The sequence below is a fragment of the Bemisia tabaci genome, chromosome 5 (genome assembly GCF_918797505.1).
Source record: "Bemisia tabaci chromosome 5, PGI_BMITA_v3".
Taxonomy (NCBI): Eukaryota; Metazoa; Arthropoda; class Insecta; order Hemiptera; family Aleyrodidae; genus Bemisia; species Bemisia tabaci.
The window spans coordinates 6750251-6772717 of NC_092797.1; the positions used below are offsets into that span (position 1 = coordinate 6750251).

Below are 22467 nucleotides of genomic sequence, written 5' to 3' on the forward strand. Positions count from 1 at the left end.
AAAGTGGAAATTCCTTAAGGAGCTAAACACTAAGATCTCAGACATACAAAATAAGGTGACCTTATTACATTATAATGCTGGATACTATTTTTACATTCATTAAATGTTTTCCATCCATTACTTAATAGGGCAGAAACTTTGATTGGATGAGTTATTCTGTCCTTCAGTATCCGTCCATAATGCAAGGTACGCACTGAGTCGTTATTCAAGGAAAAAGCCATCTCATTTCGTTCTTCTTAACTAAGTATAGAATATAAACTTTTTCCCCGATTGCACGACATCACTCTAAATTTATCGTCTAATTGTTTGCGATTCTGAGAATTCGCAGTTGTCAGCGAATATTTTTCTCGTTAGCAGAAAAGCAGTTTGATCCCATTACCAACAAACGAGAAAAAAAAGAGATTTCTCTAGAACGAACCGAACGAAGAAGCTTCTACGCTTCCACTATCTCGCCTTCACTTCTTTTAATTCACGCTTTTCTCCGCAGACCGAAACTTCATCTCCCGTGAAATTTTGTATCAGTGCCGGCGAAACTTAGCGTCAGCCGCGCGCGCGGAAAGTGTTTTCATAATGTCGGGAGCAATTTCAAAGCTGTTCAAGAATGGACATTCATTTGTGTCATCGCACGGAATAGAAACAAAAAAGCGCGTCAGTAATTTTTCATAATTTCCCTTCTGCTCCTGTCAAAAGTTCTCGAGCTTTTCGCTCGCTTTTAAACACTTTCTCTGTTCCTGCTTTCACTCTCGTTTCCGGTTCCAGGCATCACCCGCCTCATTCTTGACGGCTCGGGATCGTTTTTGAAGCCCTGTAAAAGTCCTCACAAAGCACGGGAACAATTGTGAATACAACGCAGGTGCGCGTTCCGTGATTACCCCGGAAACTCTAAAATCCATTCCGCATTGTTCAATGTTTAACTGCTCTTAAAGAGCTCTTCAATCAGCATTGGCATGTCGACACTAACATAGCTCCTCCTAAGTTTCAAATTTTTGCTGCAATTGATTGGTTGGGAAAAGCAAAGAGCGAGACCTCGAATTGCAATTAATCCAAAGACAATGGTAATTCTTGAAAGTTGCCAACATTGTTTATCCACATTTTAAATCTACTAAAAACATCGATTTTAGGTGAGATAGGCAATACTTTCTTCATAGTTTAGTTTCTAAATGACATAATACTCGACGTTACTTCTTGGAAACTTCCGTGATATCTCTACTCTATATGAAGAATACTGTATAAATAAAAATTGCAGGGCATGAAGCTGGTGGGATTTCCTTTTGAAAAATAAAATACGAGCGAAATTTCGTATACGAATTAACCGAACTACGCATTTTTGCAGTTTCACCATAGCTATCTTATTTTAGAACGAATCTTGAGCGTTAGTATTGAAAGAAATGTGCCATATAATGAATCGTGACTAAAATCGTATTCAGTATTAATGGTTATTTTAACATTGGGAAGGATTATCGGAGCATGCTGAAGTTTGAAATAGCATATCTCTGGGTTGTATGGAAGGAAGAATGAGCTTTGAAGTTTTTATTATGGGGACTGAAAACTATACATTCGGTTCTCTCTGACGGAACACACTTAAGAGAAGGGATTGGAAGAACAGATGTGGTAGCAGCCAAAACTCCCGTCTCAGGTTTTGTGTACTCCTCAACACTACAGTAATAGCGAGCTTTCATGAAGTATTGTCTCGCATTCAATCAGAAAAATCTCGATGGAAACTGTTGGTATATTTTGCGAATGTGTCGTATCTTGGCAGTTCCTAACTTGAGTCTTCAAAGGAATGGTAGAGAGATGCGCGTTTATGTGATCCATTATCCGTTCACGCGAAACGCGTCGTTGCAAGCAACGACATGCAAATTACTGTCACCATTCAAAAACGCCTTCAGTGTCGTGTGATACTTCAATACCCACATCGGAGTTGAAATATTTGTATCAACAATCATCGTGCATCGCGGTGCAAACTAGTCGTATCTTTCAATCGCTTATCGAACATTCATGAAGTATTGTCGTGCACTCAACGAGAGGAACCCGTAATGGAAACTGTTGGTATAATTTAGTTTTCACTTTATTCAACTGTATTCAACTGTATCAGAAACATTGAACCAAAAATATTCATTAATGCTAATTCGTTAATTTTTCAAATGATTTAATTTTACTGTTACAGCTACAACATCACTTTCATGACGCTGACTTATTTCGTGCCGGTTTGCGCGATGCTATGCACGTATACTCGAGTAGGTTTCAAATTGTGGGGAAGTCAAAGTATCGGCGAGAGCATCTCGCGACAGCTCGACAATATCAAATCAAAACGAAGGGTAAGTTCTACGTTCCTTTTAATTTTACCTTGTAATATTTTTGGCATAGTATGACAGTCTTAATGGCTCTCTCGGTAACTGTGGCATAACTATCTCGTAGAACTTGTGGCTAAGTCGAGTTAGGGTGTTTGCAGATTTTTAATGGGTGAAAGATAATGAGAATTCATTTCCATTACTTAATTAATTCCATTCATCATGGTCAGCTCATTTTTAATTCTGAATCACCAATTTTATTACGACCTCATTACAATTGAATTGCATGTTGCAAAAAGGAACTAGGAGCATTGCAATGTTGCTAAGATTGTGCAACTTCTTTTGCCTCGGCAGAAAAACCTGATTATCCACTAGGAGTCTCTATTTTACTTACTAATAACTGTAAATTTAAGACAAAAATTACCATGTAAATTTCATATTTAATCATGATTTCAGTAATTGTATTGCAAAGGATGAAGTTGTACAATCTTAGCAACAATGCGATGCTTCTGGTTCCTTATTGCAAAATGTAATCCAATTAATTCTATGGGAAAAAGATCATAATCTACACCAAAAAATGTCTATCAAATGCCCATTTATTGGTTCAAGCATAGGATACCATCAATATAAGATTCAGTCGTTTTTAAAAAGACTAAAGGGCCAGAAATTAAAATGCGAAAAAAGCAGTAAAAACCGAATCAATTGATCCATTGAAAGCCTTATTAAGTATTAATGCGATTTATCAATTTAATATTTTGGAGCCATGAGATTTGGAACGGGTCAACTCAAACGTTTTTTGGTGTGTCTCTCTACATCTTAATCGTGGCGCTTACGTCATTTTGAAAATGACCGAGTCATGTACCGGCCAGTGGTCGATCTTATCAGTGGCGCGGCGTGCTTTGCAATGTATCTGTCGCAGGCAAATAGTGAAATCAGGCATTTTGTTAAATGCCTAGGCGGATAGTTAATTTTGACGGTCTACAAAATTTTATGAATTAATGGCGAAGAGCTCACGAGTTTTCACTATTTTTGGCAAAATAACTCATCAAACCTATGAACTCTTTTGGGCTCTTCCTATTCAATCGCTTCTCATATTTTCAAATGTTGAAATTCTAAACAAGCAGTTCCAACGCCCAAGCGTTGAAGGGCGCTTCTTTGACAAAGCATATTACTACCAACTTATGTACCCGAAGGCTGACGAAGATGGAATTTGAAGTGGGATTCTTTAACAGCACAACCCTTCAAAACTACAGATCGACCGCGTAGATCTGAAACTTTCCACAAGCACTTTGTGACGAATGTAAGTTGGTGGTGAATGGAAACATAAAGGATCCACTGTAAATCAGACGACGGGAAAGAGCGGCGGAACCTCTAAAGCTGGTGCGTCAACGCGATCTAGCGGACAGCGGCGTCGCGACGCCGCGAGGTAGGGCGCGCAGGTCGCGGGGGAGCGGGGCCGCGTGAAGAGGAGTTCAGTCAGGGGGAGGGGAAGCGCGGGTCGCGGGGAAGAGAGGGACCGGCGACCGGCCGGCCGGCGGTGACATCGGCCATGGATGAAAATATAGGCAGCGCTAATGTCTCCGCTAACTGGAGTTGGGGGTCCTTATTTATTCTCATGGTCCATGACATAACCTTAAACCTTCCGCTCAATGCCGCAAACAGCTGACGTGTCGATGCTGCGCCAATAAAATGAACCAATCACAAAGTAGCACAGTAATACGTCACTAAAATGAAGAGATCACGTGACTGTTCGTAATATTTTCAAGTCGATCTGAAAGTACTGCCTCGGATATAAGTATTTAAAGCATAAGGAGGCCCTAAAATACTTTAACCAGGTAATACGTTCGTGCGAGATTGTTATGCTTAAAAGCAAAACATTTCACGAAAACTTTTACGATTACCAGATGCAGAAAAAAATCAAATTTTCCCGGGTGTACCAGAATGGCGTCATTATCCATAAGGCAAAAGGGCATGTAGTATAGTACATGTTACATCGGGGGAGTCGAACGGTTGGAAAGGGCGCATCTGGTACCCAGAAGCGCCCAAAATTCTGTATTTAATGACATGCTGAAGATTTCAAGATAAGTGTCTGCTCAGGAGCTAAAAATCGTTTAAAAGACTATTGTGTGATGCAAATTTTTAGTGAGAATTTTTTTTCTACTGGAGCAATGAAAAACTTAGGAAAAGAATTTCAATCTAAGTAAGCATATCTGGGTATTTGCCTAGGCATTTAGTGAAATGCCTGATTTTACTGTTTGTCTGCGACATATCGATTGATCTACCATTTAAACCTACGGAAAAGGATCGATAAACAGGGTGTTCGCATAACGAACACTTTAATAATCGATTCTTCACCATAGCTAAAAATGGGATCATGTCGATAATCGATCAATAACGCCTCATAACCGATACCGCCGATGACTCAAAAAAAGAAGAAACAACAATGTCAGTGCTGAGCGGGAGAATCGCACCCGCGCAAATCTGTGGATCCGGAAACTGTTTTTTCAACGCGCTCCGCATACAAACTGGGGTTTTGTTTTCTTTTGAAGTGTTGATCAAACACACGAACTCGGAAGAGATGAGAATTAAAAACGGCTTTTTATGGGCTTTGCCGGGTTAGCTGCCGAATCGATAAACATTGTGGTTAATCGGAAAGTGTTAACGCCCGCATAGTCAATTAAACCGAATGTTCAAGCGCCCGCCGCACCGTTGATCGAGTCAATAGGAGGAGGCGGACAAAATTTTGAAACTTTAAACGCTTATACCTCCATTTATGCAAAATTTTAAGGTTCTAAAAATGGTCCAATTGGGTTCCTCGTGAAATTGTCTTCCAAAAGCACCCCTTATAATGTAAAATGTGACAAAATAAACACTTAAATTTGCAGTTTTAGCAATAATTTCATGTCCGACCCCCTGAATTGACTCTATCTGCTGTGCGCCGTTTTGAATTGTCCTACCTCACAATGCTCCCACATTTACCAGCCAAGCTTTTTAATTCGAGTGTCCTTCGACGCTGCGTACTCTTCACTCTACGTTAGAGGCGTGGTGTGCTTTGCGATTGATCGATTGATCTGCCATTTAAACCTACAGAAAAGGATCGATAAACAGGGTGGTCGCAAAGAACACCTTAGTCATCGATTCTTTAGTGCAGATTTAAATGGGAAAATATCGATAATCGATAAATTACCATCGCCACTGACTTTATGTTGGACCTTTTTTCAGATAACCGCACGTGCCCCGATGGCAGAAACACGTACCCAGGAACAACAATTAATTTTATTTACTCGGTACAGTGGAGTCTGGATTATCTGCTATGGTTGAAATCGGACTTATTGCGAATAATTAAAAATTGCAAATAATCGAATATCGCGCATGAACAGTAAAAATCAGGATGTGGTCGATAGTTTTTGCTTATGTGACCGCATTCAGTCATACAGTAAGTCTTCATTAGTTTTCTCGCGTAGGGGTGTTTATAAACTATAATTAAATTGTTTTTCTTTTTTAAAAAAATATCTCAGAAGTATAACACAAAAAAGTCACATATACGTATAACATCATTTTTGGAAGAAACGCTGCCTTTTGGGGCTTTTAATAACTCCCTGGCCTAAACTCAAAAATACCGACGAGTCCGTATTCTCCCTATATTAGGTTCATATAATTTCCTTCATTTAGAAACTATATTTTTACAAGGATTTAAATGGATGGAATCTGATTTCACCAACTCTCATAACTCAATTCAAATACTAATGTTTTAGGCCTACATTTCACTTTAAAAAATGTACGAAATATCATCAGTAACATAGGTACGTTCTCTCGTAAACCATATGTATGTAATTAAAGGTTCACGTCAGATCTGCTATACCAAGGAAAAATCTCATATTAACATTAGGACTTTGCCAAATTTCCCAACAAACTTATGAATCCCCCCTCCCCCCCGGTTTTGGAATTTTTTTTTTTGCGCAATGTAATCTCTTGTATGCCAAATTTTCAGCCAGAAAAGGCTCTCTCTTAGAAACAAATCATGAAAAATAAATTGAAAACAAATTCCTTATAACTAAATGTTTTATAGTGGGAAAATGGCAACATCTCACCGTTAACGTACTACGTTCCTCGTTAGTAACTCTAGTAAAAATAAATCCTCCTCCGAGAACGAAAATTGACAGGAAGATTTCGTTCTCGGAGGAGAATTTATTTTTACTAGGGGTGGCAGTTGATCTGAGTCCTACGAAATGCGATGATACCGGAGTCCCGAGGAACACACTCCACGTCATAACTTTTTGGGAGAGAGGGAATACATCATTCAACAATGATTTATTCCGTCAATTGTTGCAGTAGAGTGCATACGTCTGAACTGATTCTTTCACCGTATCATCATCATATGGGCGTATGTTTGAGGCGGGAGTAAATCTACAGGAAGATGGATTCAGGGGAGGGTCAGCGGAAATTCCTGTTTCCGCGCCTTCATTCATGACGAGAGCTAATGGTCTTGTTTGTCCGTCCAGTCGTCGTCAACATCCGGTCTCTCACTCTTTCTTCCACACTATACATTCTCCTTTTTTTATCTTTTTTCTCGAATACCTCAAAAGGCTTTTTTTTGTGAGCGCAATAAGTATATTCGCGACTCAAAATTCCTCTGTTCTCGTATCCCTCCTGAGCCGAATCTAAACCTACGGTATCAGATGCCACCATACGTGCGTTCATGTGCGCATTTTGCCTATCAAACGAAAGGAAGGCGTTATTGTCAGTGATTAAAAGTTACATACCAATATACCGGGGAAAAAGTTATAGGGGTCATCCTCTAAAATTGTGCCACCACCCCCAATTTTTTTGATAATATGGACATTTCCAATTGATTTTAGCACTGCCGCAACTCAAGTTGGGGCTGTATCGCAACATTTGGGTTAGAAGCCTAATTTATTGGGGTACTATCTCAATTAATTAAAAATGTTCATATCATCCAACATTCGGGACTTAACCACAGTCTCTTTTTTCATCATGTGACTGTAGCTGTAATAAATGTTTCACGATGAAATTCTGTCGATGTTTGACCTAGGGCGGTACCAGCATGGCTCGGGAGGAACAGAGGGGTGAACTCAGACTTAGATTGCTCGAAGTGCATGGTAGAATTAGGCGTTAATGAGGGAAGAATAGGGAAGGTAAAGCAAAGAGCGATTGCGGGGGCGGGCATAGGGAGCGAGAGAGGGGGGAGGGGAGGATTTGGGAAGGAGAGAGCGGAAGGACACGCATGAGTGGCGCGAGATATTTAACTAATGAGTTCCGTTTCAACGCGATATTGAGCAGATGATCGAATAATGAGCTGCCACCTAATCGTATTATGATGTCAGCATCCTGCACTTCCCTCAAAGTTCGGTGTATAATTCTGTAGCTCGATTCGGATATACGGCCGCGATAGCGAAGAGAGCCGCAGCTCTAAAATTTTCGAAATCGAGTTTTCTTCAAAATTCGTCTGATCTAACTTAGATGAATTCACTGATGCTGTTGGAACGTTAAAATTTGTATTCTTTGTTCAGGGATGAGATTTATGAGGAAGTCGTTTGTGTGCAAAAATTGACGTCGTTATTTTATATAAGGCATTATTTCGTCAGGAGGCCGAAACGAGAAAAACTTAGAGGGAAAATGGCGTCCTCATCTAGGAATTTCAACATGAAAATGTTTTTGCTGCTAGTCTTAAACGCAACGACGAAATCATGCAGAAGATGACACTAACGGCTGTCTTGCCTAACAGTAGCCTAACATGAAAATTAAACGAACACCCCTCTTACATATTTGAAAAAAAATTTGCCGATTTTTAATCATCCCAACGATTTCTGAATGTCTTTTGGATGAGTGGTGGCAATTCGACGAAGAAATAATTCTAGCTGGAGCGCAATTCAGCTATGCATTCACGACTGCAAAAATGTCGAAGGAAATCGAGAAGGCAAGCGTGCATGAAGGCTATTTCAATTGTAATATTCCGTCACATTCTTACGGCGCAATGATACAACTATTTTAACTCTCCGGAATGCGTGAGGTATCACGCCGCATTTGAAGGCGTTTTCAAAAACAGCCAAGTTCCGATACCCGGATTATCGTTTTGCATAGTTCATATTATTTTGTTTTCATTTCTAACCACTTGTTTATTCTTAATCCTCGTATAAAAACACCCATTTGCTAAATACAATAAATTAGACTTTTTCTAATAAAATTTTCCGTCAGGCGCATCTGAGCCCATTATCTCAAAACTTCATTTTTGCATTTACGGATCTCTTCGCTATCACGGCCGTAAGTGGATTCCTGCATCTTCTTTAGAGTGATTCCAATTTCAAAATTCAAGTAATCACGTACTAAAAACAGTATTCAGTCGGGTAGTTGCGGTATAGGCGGAAATAAAACACACGCAGAAAATTTTTTCTAATAAGAAAAAAATAAGAAAAGGAAAGAAATGAAGAAGGAAAAAGAAGAAGAAAAAAGAAGAAAGGTGACGAAATAAGACGGAAAAAGCGTAGAAAAAGAAAGAAGGAAAAGAAGGATGAGAGGAAGAAAAAATTCAGTAGACGCAATTTTCTAAGAACGCATCCTTTCACAATTCCACGAGTTAATTTTCTGTGTCGCTCAGAATGAATAACTTCAAAAATTTCATTTTTCCAGAAAAAGAGAAAAGTTTTGATTCGCAACCATATTTTTACTATCACCTCTGGGAAGGACTCTGTGAGCCGCCATCTCTCGCGGATTTCCGCTACTACTCATTTATTCATTAAACTTTACTTCCCAATAACTTCTTATTCGTCTATGAAATAAAATCTTCAAGCTTTTTCGAAGAACGGGATTGACATCGTGGGCACTGGTGCCTGAGTCCTGCTTACGATACTCTCTAAAGTTTAACAAGTTCTCTCCAAAGCGAGAACTTTTCTCCGCTTCTTTGAAGCAAAACTAATTAAACCGTCCATCGGTACATCTTCACTCCGCGTCAGAGCATATTTTCAATTGGTTTTTCAATATTATGTGCTAGACGACAATTGCGTTCACGCTATCTATACTAGTTTTTCCGGGGTATTAACTACCAGAAATATTTAATAGACTAAAATCTTCATCATGTCAAAGGTGAAAATCGTTGATTTTAGGCTCAAAGAATTACTGAATTACCAATTTTGAATTTCAAAGGATTACAACAGCATTAACTCCGATTTTCCTATCCCTTCTTTGGATCTAAGCGTCCGCCATACTCCTCAAAAACCAGCAGTCAAATCAACGACTATGGATACGGTCTTTATGATGCAAAATCTCAAGATATGTGCTGTTGGGCTTGATACCACTATTCGACCTCCCAAGAACTCGGTATGCCTACCCAATTCATTGAAGGCGTTTTTATTTGCTGTCGCAGCATGCTAATTTCCTATGGACAACCTTGGTCTCAAGCAGATTCTCCTTTGAAACTATTTCTTCCTCAATGACCTTTTTGCATAAGATGTCTGATGCGATGTTACTGTGAGTGTGCTGAGCTACATCTACACGTTGCCAAATCTTCTCGAAGAAAATACGTATTATTTGAAAATTACTTTTTTGTTGTTGTAAATTTTACGGAAAATTTTACTCAGGATTTAATGTGGATAACTAAATGAATAACTTGCCTGTAATCTTGTTCTTATTTCTTGGCCTTCCGAGGTCACTCAGGCTCAGGTTCAGAGACAAGAGACCCTCCACTCGTATCTCCGCTATGATGGAAGCCTTTGTTTTCGGAATTTCAACATTAAACTACTGACTCACCTACATGGTTGATGTTTAACAACGTGTTGGCAGTTTTGTTTTGCAAACAAGTCGAAGATTGGAAAACTTGTTTGGCTCATGACGTCACCCGAAGCTCATCGTCCACCACGTAGGTAGGTCAACAGCCAAAAATAAGACTGATGACTGTTGCTTCCTTAGAATTTTCCATAAGGAAGTGTTGAATCCTCGAAAGTAAAAGCTTCCACATGTCGCCAAGAGGCCACACAAAGAAAAAAACTTCGCGCGTGGGACCTGAAGTTGAGGTCATACGGATGTCTGAAGTTTTCTGATCACGGATCCGAAAACTTGAGGTCCAGCTGCCAAAGTTCGGGTCCGACATCTAAAGTACTTCGATACATACCGAAGGGTTCGGGTCAGACATCTGAAGTACTCCGGTACATACCAAGGTACTTTAGATGTCTGGCCCGAACTTTGGCAGCTGAACCTCAAGTTTTCAGATACGTGATCCGAAAACTTCAGAGATCCATATGACCTCAACTTCGGGTCCCATGCACGAAGTTTTTTTCTCCGTGCAGTGGAGAGTCTCTTGTCTCTACTCAGGTCTCAGACCGGAATAATTTCACTTCATAAAAAAACTGAATTTACTAATTGCGATAAAAGTTTAAAATCGCGACTAATCCATCCAAACTATGCAAATCCATCCAGATTATGTAGCGCTTCGTTGCGACACAGCAACGGCAGCTGCCTGGAGGGAGAAAAACTGCTGAAGAGTCAGGTTTTTGACTTATTAAAAACTATTAGTCAATTGAGCGACGATGAAACCCTCTCAGCCCACGCTTGACAAATTCCTGGGCGCCGCCTCGACCCCCTCATGTGCGGAATGGGAGGGGGAGGGGGATGAAAACGGAGGAGGGGGACGATGAGAAATTGTACTGAAAGGGCTCGCCTCGTTGTCAAATCGGGCGGTAAAGCGGGGAATCTGAGATTGAGTTGCCCACGGAGTTCGGTGGAGGCGGCAACGTTGACATTGACACGGATCAAAGTTCTTGAATAGTTGATAAACTGTGCAAACTCAGGGGTGGCGAGGTGCTGACTAAGGGGCTCTTTCATTCTGGCTCCGAATGCGCAACATGTTTCGGGAGCCCCGTCAGCGCTGCGGCTTTGAATTTTCTTTTGAGTCTCGGAAGTTGGTCGACTGAAATGATCCGTTGGGTTGGCTACCTGTCCGGTGGCTGTTTTAGCAGCGTTTGCTGTCAAAAAGTAGTTACCAAACTCATAAATTTAAAAAAAAAGGAACGTTTCAGTTACAAAACTTCTCTTTATTCTTTGTAAGTTAAAATTATATTTGGCTTTTAAAAAGTCGTTACCATACTATTACCAAACTCAGATATTCAAAGAAAAAGAAAAAAAAAAAACAATATTTCAGTTACAAAACCTCTTTTGTGCTTTGGCTGTTAAAAATAAGTTACCAAACTCATAAATTTAAAAAAAAGAGAAAAAAGCAATGTTTCAGTCAGAAACCTCTTTTTGTTCTTTGTAGGTTATAATTATATTTAACACTTTTACAAGTCTTTTATTACTATATTTCAGGACATTTTCAACTTTACATAAAATATTGATTTTTTTCATGTTGCGTATTTTGCAATTTATTTTGTATTTAGCATCGATTATCAACACTGGAACACCGAAAAAAAGACCGGTAGAATTTACCATTCCTTCACGCTGTATTTCACACAGCGTTAATTCAGAGTCAATTCTGCCGGAAGAAAGGTAAACGTTACTATAAACTGGTACCAGGTAACCATTCTTCTGGCAGAATCGACTTAAAGATTGGTCAGAATTTACCATTCCTTCACGCTGTGTGAAATACAGCGTGAAGGAATGGTAAATTCTACCAATCTTTTTTTTCAGTTAAAGTGGTGCTTGTTTCAAGCATGATGATTCTTGAATTTGACACATTTAAATTAAAAGCAACTATATTCATTTCCGACATGAGCCCTGAGATTCATGAGAATGCTTGGTGCTTGCGTGACAGGGCTCATGTTGCAATGGATATAGTTAATTTTGGTTTAAATGCGTTGAAATTGCCGCCAAGGGTTTATTAATCTTGTCTCAAGCTGAATTGGACGTATTTCTATCAAACGGACCTAAGCGCCATATGGTGAGGAAGGTAGAGGGGGGCTTGGATTGGCGGCGGAATCGGGCGTCCGGCTTATTCCGTCCTATACTCGCAATGCTTTTTCGTGGCGCTTAGGTCCGTTTGACAGAACGCGCTATCTTGGATTCTAAATTCCTCAAAAGGAACTCAAAATTGGCGCTTAGTTCCGTTTGATAGAAATACGTCCAATTTATCTAGAAATAAGGAAGAAAAAAGTTCTGCTTGAGGAAGCAAAACAGTGGTTGAATTTAGCGGCATCATTTTTCATTCAAGACAAGCAAGTTTGCAGTAGAAAACCCTTGTGCGGCTTCCTCGCACAACGTGCAAGGAATATTTCCTTTTTCGAAGTTAAAGGTAAAAATTGTGTGTCTTCGGCTTTCGAAGCGACCAGTAATAATATTTCGGATGATTTCCGGAAATTTAACGAAACACGGAGGACTCGTTCGATATGGAAATTCCACTGGAACATTATTTGGCTCACTTCTCAAATCTTCATGTTTGAACTTACTTCTTTCTTTGGTAACATGTCAGCACCATCATATTTCTCGGGAAATTTCACGTATGACAAAATAGTTTGATCAAAGTTCCTCGACTCTTTGCATGTGCTTCATCGGGACCCTTTATAGATCCAACATTCTTGCTTGGCACGGTCGCGCGGAGCAGAAGTGAAACATTCTGTGAGTTGTGGAAGTATCCAAAGTATCTCATGCGTGGGCGAATTGCATTTAATCAGAATTGGTCCTCCATTCCTCGATAAAGTCAGGGTAGCCGCTTTGTTTCGCTTCTTTCCTCAGTTCAATATTCCGTAGATAGGGAAAAGGATAAAATTGCAAGATAAGTTGATGAATATTTAACGGATTAAAAACGGAATTACGTACTCGTATTCGACCCAATGTCGCTTTGTTCTGGTATTATAAGGGTGAAACTCCATGATTAGTTTCCGGACAATGAGACGGGGCAGAGTTCGCTTGTTCAAAGGATTTCAACAATTCAACATCATATAAAGTCAAAACTTTCATTTTCTGTGAGATCTAATCATTATTGGCGTCATTGATTTTTCCCGTAAAAGGTCAGAAGTTGAAATTTTAGTGTTACATATTAAGATGTCCCAACACAAAAAACTCGTCTCTGAAATCTATGCAAACATAGATCATTAGACCTGTAGAAATTACGCATCATAATGCTTTTTCTTTGCCATTTTTCGTTAAAAATAAAGAGAAATGCAATAATTTTTTAATTCAATACTAAATATATATGAGAAATTATCATTGCTAAGCGCAACCGTTATTGGTTTGGTGTGTGCGTATAAGACATTCGCAATAGTTGTACCACCTACGCAAATTTTCTGCAGCCTGATAGAGCACTTGCATGTGTCAGGTATTTGCGATTTTGATCACTATGTCAAATTTCGCGAGAAAATTGGTAATGCCAGTGATGTGTATGTAGGTATGTATGAGCCGCTTTTACGGCGCGCTAGGGCGCTCTGCGACGCTTATCCGCCACATGAATCTGTCATGGTAGAGATCCTCCAGAAAGCTGGCATCTCTCCATCTCTTCACGGATGCCCTCTACCCACCTGCACTTGCACTTGCATGTGTCAGGAATTTGCGATTTTGATCACTACGTCAAATTTCATGCATAATCTCTGAGAAAAACTCCAAAGCTCAAACAAAGCTCTCAAAGTTGAGGCCTTAATAGTGGGGATATCCCGTGCTACCCTGAGAGTTCACCTCGATACCAAGACAATCTCTCTATGCAAAGATAGGGAGCAGATACATCTGCAAGATTGTTGTGTTTCCCCAGTTTTGGAGTTACTCAACAAAAAGGCAACCCTGTCAATGTATTCGCTCCCAAGCTTTGCATAGAGAGTTTGTCTTGATAAAGAGGTGGACTTTCAGGGCAGCATGGGATATCCCCTCTATTGAAGCATCAACTTTGAGAACTGTTTTCGAGCTTTGGTGTTGATTTCAGAGAAAAACAGTGGCACCATCGGGTTTCTCGCGAAATTTTTCCTAGAAATCAGCTCTTAAATTGCAAATTCCTGACACATGCAAGATCTCCATTTGCATGCTGTCTACTATCAATTAACCCTCTATGGCAAAACGTTACGAATTCGTGACACCATATTTTCGGGGTTTTTGAACATTGAATCTCTCCCTTGTGCCATGATTTTGCATTTCTTTGTTTTTTTTGTTGTTTTTATTTAAAAAAAAAAAAAAACTTGATTCCCTTAACTTTAAAATATTGAAAAAAAAATTGGTACTCTTTTTTTTATGCGAGCTACAAAATAGATCAGTGTCCCCTGGAATCTGATATCCAAAATCAATTCACGCCACAGAGGGGTAATTGGATTACATTTTGCAAAAAGGATCTTGGCTCTCCCATAAAAGCACATATCTGCATAGGGAAACTAACGGCACGTATGTTGTTTCTAAATGGGCCAGAAATAAAGGTTACTTATTGCAAAATGCAATCCAATTAAAACACTCATGTAAGCACCTTTAACATGATTTCTATCGAATAAAAAGTGCGTAGAACGAACATATCTAAATAACCCGATTCTCACGGCTGATAAACATTTCAAGCGGACTTTAAACAGGTCGTAGGAGGAGAATAAAAGAAATTACACAGCGTCATGCCAGGTGGATACACATTTGATTTATTGAGGCCACGTGTTGCTGCGGAGGATTTAAAAACGAGCTGCACTTACTCAGCCCGAGACGAGGTTTGCATAAAACATTTTTAGCGTCTTTCCGGATTATATCCCTGCGATACGCGGTGCTTCGATTGTTTCTCCTGGGAAACCCCGTGAGCTGGGCGCAACACTGCCGGGATAGCCAAGAGGGCAGTAAGTGCATTTCTGTATGCTGCCGTGCTAAGGAAGAACGCCGTATGAACATTCGAGAGTTGCCAAATTTCCCCTCATAAAACATGTGACTATGACAACATTCATGCATATTTTCCCTTGATATTTTATATTTTTATATATTATTTTTTATTTCATATTTTATCAAATATTTTATATTATATTACGTACAAAATTGTCTGAAAATTTTGGAAAATAATATTCACAATTTTCCGAGCAAATTTGGTTCTTATCGAGGGAAACTTGACAACGTCTGAAGGCTCATACGGCTACGGCGTTCTTCCTTAGCACGGCAGTATGAGTCACGGTTAGCACGTGCTTTTATGTGTCTCGAGGTTCATCCCAGCATGCACTTACTGCTCTCTTCGCTATCGCGGAGGAACTATCTCTGCGCTTTGAGCGGAGGAAAAGCCTGAATTGTCTCGTTGTCGGATATACTTCGGTGCTAAGGAAAAACGCCCTATAAGCCCTCAGATACTGCCAAATTTCCTGTGGCAAAACACAAATTTTTGAGAAGATTTGTAAAAGTCTTACTTCCAATTTTTCCGAGAATTTTATTCGTAATTTGATTTAAGGTGTCCGAAAACTTCAAGGAAAAATATTCATAACTTTCTTCAAAAATTAATATTTTCTGAGAGATAATTTGGCAATATTCAAAGGCTCATACGGCGTTTTTCCTTAGCAAAGCAATATGAGTTCGTTGGGGCGCACACGAAGAAAAAAAAATCGGTCAGAAGGACCTTCAGGATCTCGATTCTTATAAAAAAGTATTTGGTCTAGATAATCGAAGTTTTGACTAAATCGGCACAATTTCATAATCAGCACTCTCAGAGATATTTGTCAGGAAAACTGTCGTGGTAACCTGCAAAATTCGTTTTTTCATCTTGTTACTCAATAAGGGCCTCGCTGGAAAAATAGTTGAAAGCGTTCGTTTATAATTTTTTTACTTCAAAGAGTATTGTATGCTACGTAAGTTATTCCGGCTCAAAACTTCTTTTTTAAAAATGAAAATTTCATGTATGTAAAGAATTTTCTTTTCTTTTAATTGAGTTCTTGTTTTAATTTATGATAAAATTAAATTTTTCATCCATGACGTAGTTGCATTTCTTGCAAACAAACTTCATTACGTTTGCAAAAATTTATTTCACCCCCAAAAAATTGCCTTGTCGAAATTTGGCGCAATGACGACCTCTGATCAGCATCAATAGAAGTGTGTAATGCAATTAAAAAATTGAAAGTCGAACAGGACACACATTTCCATAAGGAATATTGCGGGGTCGTTTAAAAAAGGTTCATTTCAAAAACATTAAAATTTAAAAAAAAAAACATGATAAATTAAAAATTGAAGAAATGAAAATAAGCAAATTTCCATGATATTTAATACAATCGTAGAAAATTGAAAAAAAAAATTGAGCCGAAACGTTGAGCTGCAAACAAAAAACAACCATCTCTGAATAAGGAAAAAAATAGTTTTTTTCCACAATTTTTTCGGTGAGCTCTCTGTGCGGCGCGGGATGGCTTGCGCGTGGGCGTGCGGTCGCGAGACACCCCCTCCCCTCCCCTCCCCCACCCTCAGAGATTCACGCAATTTTTCAAATGCGGAATGATGAATGTTCCGCAGATTTCCAGTTTATTTGAATAGCGTGCTCTCTTGACTGACATGACGGGACAGCGTTCCCCGCAGAGCCTCTCCGGTAATCGTCCAAATTGAATGCATTTTTCGAGCCGAGCGTATGATTTATATTTTTGACACGGAGATTTTTCGCGATCCCGCCGCCGGGTGATGAAAGTCGGAGCGGTTTCCAGACGTCTCTTCATACTTGACACCGCGTGACATCTTAACCGCTGGGGTTTTGCGGAGAGCGCTTTGTGCGGCTGTGACAGAGATATCGATGGCTGAAGTTCGGAACCATGAATCTCCATTTGCGACGTTGTGACTCTCCATCATACTTCATTTTTTCATTGAAAAACTTGTTCTTTTTTTTATTTTTTTGAAAATTTCCTTGGGTTTTCATCTCTGCTAGTGGAATATTCTGTGTACGTATCGAGTGGTTGGCTTGTTATCCCTCGGAAACATAAAATAGGAGCAGATATTTTCAAACGCCGCAATGTAGATACGTGATTTCGCTTTTAGTGATCGATTTACGGTTTTGTAAGATACCTATCATTTGCAAAATTTCGGATTATTGAATTGTGGCGTGCAGGATCAAAACAAAGAGCATCCATTTTCCTATGGTAATCGAGTTGAATATTGATTCGTGCAGTTTGCAAATTTTCATTTCGTTCAAGCAAAAAAAAAAAAAAAAAAAAAGAGAGAAAAAAATTAGAAACTTCATGTGTATATTCGAGGAAATGAAAATTTGATAACAAAATTCATCTTATTTTCACAGTCATGATTGATATAAACATTCAAAGCAAAAATATTATGATTCAAGTTTTCACTAATTAATGTTTCCTTTTTTAAACTAAAATTTTCTCACAAGTTTGTTTTTATTTGTTTGAGCCGCCGCGTGCCGTAGAGTACATTTTATGTCGCAACGACCACAAGCAAAAACGCCTTCAATAAAGTGGGTGTTGCACAGTATCATACGAGATCAGTCACCAAATAAATCTAGTCACTTTTTTCTCTAATGAAATTCAAACGTATACTAATGTTATTAACTACGGATGCTAGGACTTAGTGAGTTCTGGGACTACCATTCTCTTTTTGCGCTGTAGTATCTTGATTTATTTTGCGAGGAAAACTCTGTTTTCTAAAAAAGAAAGCCGGTCATTCTTAATACATTGGAGAGCCTTTTATTTCGTATGATCCTGTGCAACGCCTCTGTTGTGAGATAGTTTCTTTAGGCGCCGCGCCGCGCCGCGCCATGGCAGGCACACTGCGGAGCGGTATGCGGCCGGCCAGCGCGGAACGCGCACTGGCGCCGTCAAACCTAACGGGACACTTCAAGCATTGCGCAATGCGAGAAGTATCCAGTTAGGTTTGTAGGCGCCAATGCGCGTCTTGCGCTGATAGCGCGCCGCTCCGCTCTGTGTTTGACTCCAGTATTTAAACTCGCGGAGTCAGCGTTTTCAACTCATGATTTTGAAATGTTTGCACACTCTGCATGGATTATTATCATTTAAATTGATGGGGGGAAAATGTGTTGAAGGAAAATATAATGTATGTTTTGAAAATATTACGGTGGCTCCGTGACTTTATGATTCCCAAAGCACTTTAATTTGCTTTTACTTCTGTTTATAGTTTGTGCTTTTACCGTGCGGCAGCGTGGTGTAAGCGCAACCAAACGCTCAAAATTGGACCTATTTGCGTTTAAAAGATCGATGTACAAATGGGTTAAAACCAAAGATTGCGTGCTTCTTGGTTTTTTCTCTCTCTTTTATTATTTTTGTAGAGCTCCTTTCAACACAACTACGGCTTATTGAGATTAATATCGATGTCATCGTTTGGAAAATGTTTTAAAAATATTTGCAGGTTTCAAAAATGTAAATTTTTTTAAAATGAAGTGCAATTTTCATTTTAAAAAAAAATTATGTAAGGATATTTTATTTAGAAAATTTTAAGGATAGAAATAAAACCAAATATTCGCCAATGAAAATTTGAAAAGATGAATAAAAAGGAGAAAGTAACATTTCATTCAAAAAATGAGTCACCATAACGAGCACTTCCTTCTCTTTCAATTTCCTCATTCCGATAATGTCATTATAATTTTACATACGGACTGAAATATAATGCTTTGACCAAGTCACAGTTGCTTAATTTACGCGTGGACGTTAACTACTTAAGAAAACAAGTGCGTGGAAAAAAAATCGTTGACGGCATGTCCTGAAACCTTTTACTATTGACTATACTACTTTACTACTAAATCCCCCTTTCTAAATCTGTAATGACGTTGTGGTATGAATTGCAGATTTAGCGCATGTGTAGAACGGAAGATCCATGCGAAGTGTTGTTCGAATACACGCCGTCCAATTTTCTTAATTTTTTTTTTTGTTTAAGAAAAGGAAAAAACAAAACGAACTATCGACTTTTTCCCGACTTTTATCATAACTTTTTCCCCCATTAGAAAGTAATTCTTGTCTACGGATGCGTCTTTTTCGTCAAATTATGAAAAGAGAAATTATACACTCTGTAGTATAAAACTTATGAAGGTCACCCGTGTAAAAAATGAGAGGCGTATCTCCGAACTTCATGACTCTGACTCATGCTCTGTGACAGTCGTAAAGTTGTAAACTTTATGTTCAAAATGTATTAAATTGGTAAAATAGGTTTAATTTATATATTGCGAGTAAAAATTTCGGGAACTAAGACAAAAGCTTCTTGTCACTAAACATCAATTTTATTAAATGCTAAGAAATATGAACTTTGAGTTTATTTTGTAAAGAATAAGGAAGCTGTGATAAAACTAAGGATTTTCCCGCAAAATGTCAGTCAACATTTACAGAAATGAGACGATAACGAACTGATAAAATCGCTGAAACTATATTCGGAATTACTTTTTTCTCTAGTGAAATTCAAAAATTATGATAACTTTATTAAATAAAGATGCTAGGACTTGGTGAGTTTTTTGACTACCGGTCTCTTTTTGTGCCGTAGTATCTTGATTTATTTTGCGAGGAAAGCTCCGTTCTCTAAAAGGATGCCTGTCATTTTTAATATGTTGGAGCGCCTTCAATTTCGTATGATACTGTGCAAGACCTCTATGGTGAAATAGTTGCTTGAGGCGCCGTGGCAAGCTGCGGCGCGGCAAGCGCATCCTACAAACCTAAATGGATACTTCAAGAATTACGCAATGCGTGAAGTATCCATCTACGTTTGTATGCGCCAGTGTTTGTGAGGGAACCAAGACAAAAGCTATTACTAAACATCAACTTTAATAAATGCTAAGAAATATGAACTTCGAGTATATTTAGTATAATATTAGTAATATTGAGTGTAATAAGGAAGCTGGGATAAAACTGAGGATTTACCCGCAAAATACCCGTAAACATTTACAGAAATGGAACGATAAAGAACTGATAAAATCGCTAAAACTATTTTTAGAATCAAGCCAAAGCGTGTCCCGTCTCGTATACATGCTCGGAATTTTATCAGGTTCCGTATATCTTGAAAGTTACGAGTTTTCCTTTCTTTTTTTTCTGCAAAAATCTCAATAGTCATTGCTGGTAGGAAGACTCATAAATTCCGTGCCCATAAAGAATGAATAAAGAAAGAATTGCGAGGGTAAAACCTCTGTATTTAGGACTGGGGATCTACACGTTATAACTGAATCTCTCGGTAGACGGATATGAGCCGCCATTAAAGTTAATGGAACGAAAACTCCACTTCCTCTGATTCTTGACAAAAATCCGCGCTCCTCTGATGGAAGGGCGCACCCCCGTTCTCAACGTGAACCCTGAAACTTATGGAGTTTTATTGGCTGTAGGGCTCGACTCAAAAAAGCTATCACGTCCTTACGTCGGAGAAGAGACGAAATGGGTCGCACACTCGACTTGGAGCTGCTGACACTTCCCAATAAGTTGACCTTGATCGTCAAGCTTCCTGTTACGAGACTCGCGCCCTGAGGAAGAACGCCGTATGAACATTCCAACGATGCCAAATTTCCCCCAATAAATTGACCAAACTTCCGAGTTTCTGAATACGGCACTATCCAAATGTTATCGACTTTGGACTAATTTGGAAAGTTGGCGCTGTCATGTGATCGACATGGACGGACAGATATGAACTACCGGGCACTAATTCCGGTCGAAATTTCATTTCTTTTTGAAATTCTTGGAATGTGGTTACAGCCGAGATAGAGAAACGCATTTTTTTTTTTTTTCAACGATGATACTTTCAAACATACAATGTGCTCTAGTTCATTAATATTTGTATACGTCACGGGCAAATGAAGAAATCTGGGCAAAACACGATTTTCCCCCTTAGATCGTGAAAGGTCTAAGAAATTTGGGCCGATCTCAAAATAAACATAAACTCCGGGACTAGCCCGAGCCTGGGTGGAAATCAACCCCCTCCCCCACCGAATAAGCCTCTGGTCGGGGCCCATTTCGGTATTGTGTACAATTTTTACACACGCACCAGATCGAATTTCTGAATTAATTCTCTAAAAAAAATTGACCCAAAAATTCTCAAGCTCGTCAGGAAAATAATCAATTATTGGATGCTATTTAGTAACAGCCGAACATTATTTTATTCGACGTTTCCTAGCTTGGTAGAAGAAGGTCCCAAGTTTTGATTTCAAATCATACATCTTATGCTCCTGACTTGAAGACTTGACACCGCTCTTTCACCTCCCATTGCATTGCCAGATTATTTATCCATGGAAATGAGAAAATTCATTTTGGAAACGAGAATCACTTTGCTTCACGCTTTGAAATCACGCTTTTAATGGGTCGGTTTTGCTAGTCATAGAATTGTGATTTGTTGAATTTATCAATTTATCCGACGTGTTAAATATGTATAGAAGAATTTAAATTAGTCCAATTTTTATATGACACAAAAACACGACCTGGGGAAAAAAGCCTAAAATTGACACAACTTAAAACAAGCAGTTCCAACGCCAAAGCGTTGGAGGGCGCTTCTTTAACACTGCGCATGCGAGGAACGTTTTCATACGGCCAAGCGAGAGTATTGCGGACGGACGATGTATAACAAATTGCCTACGTGAAGGTGGTCCGGCAGCAACATACCCGCCGCTAGTCTCTGGAAAACAATAGAAAATAGTAGTTGCGTACGTTGCCAGCGAGCGCGCTGCGAGCGCATCTGTTTCAATTACCTAGCATCGAGTCGGGCCTCTAACTTTCTATTCTCTCTGACATAACCTTAAACCTTCAACCCAGAGCCGCAAACATTGTCTCTGTGCAAACAGCTGACGCTTGACGATGCTGCGCCGAGAAAATGAACCAATCACAAAATAGCACAGTAATACGTCACTAAAATGAAGAGATCACGTGACTGTTCGTGATTTTTTCGAATCAATCTGAAACTACAACCTCGAATATGAGGCATTTAAGCATAACGAAGCCCCAAAATAGTTTAACCAGGTAATACGTCCGTGCGAGATTGTTATGCTTAAAAGCAAAACATTTCACGAAAACTTTTACGAATACCAGATGCAGAAAAAAATCAAATTTTCCCGGGTGTACCAGAATGGCGTCATTACCCATAAGGCAAAACGGTATGTAGTATAGTACATGTTACATCGGGGGAGTCGAACGGCTGGAAAGGGCGCATCTGGTACCCAGAAGCGCCCAAAATCGAGACGTTTCGCCCAAACGCTTTGCGGACCGCAAAATACTGACGCTTACCAAACACCGGACTCATCAAACTTACGCTACACTGAAGCTCAGGATGATCGTGTATTTATGGCTCACGAGTTTTGGCGAAACGTCTCAATTTTTCAATTTGGGTCAATTTTAGCTTTTTT

At 39.2% G+C, this 22467-nt stretch overlaps 1 protein-coding gene across 2 annotated transcripts in view; it reads left to right on the plus strand.

Moving 5' to 3' along the window:
- Nucleotides 1-22467, plus strand: part of TkR99D (Tachykinin-like receptor at 99D) — a 335482-nt gene that overhangs the window by 158489 nt on the left and 154526 nt on the right. For both annotated transcript variants that reach the window (XM_019048367.2, XM_019048368.2), the window contains exon 4: nt 2168-2318. In XM_019048367.2, the coding sequence (XP_018903912.1) occupies nt 2168-2318 (151 nt within the window). The remainder of the gene's footprint in view (nt 1-2167; nt 2319-22467) is intronic.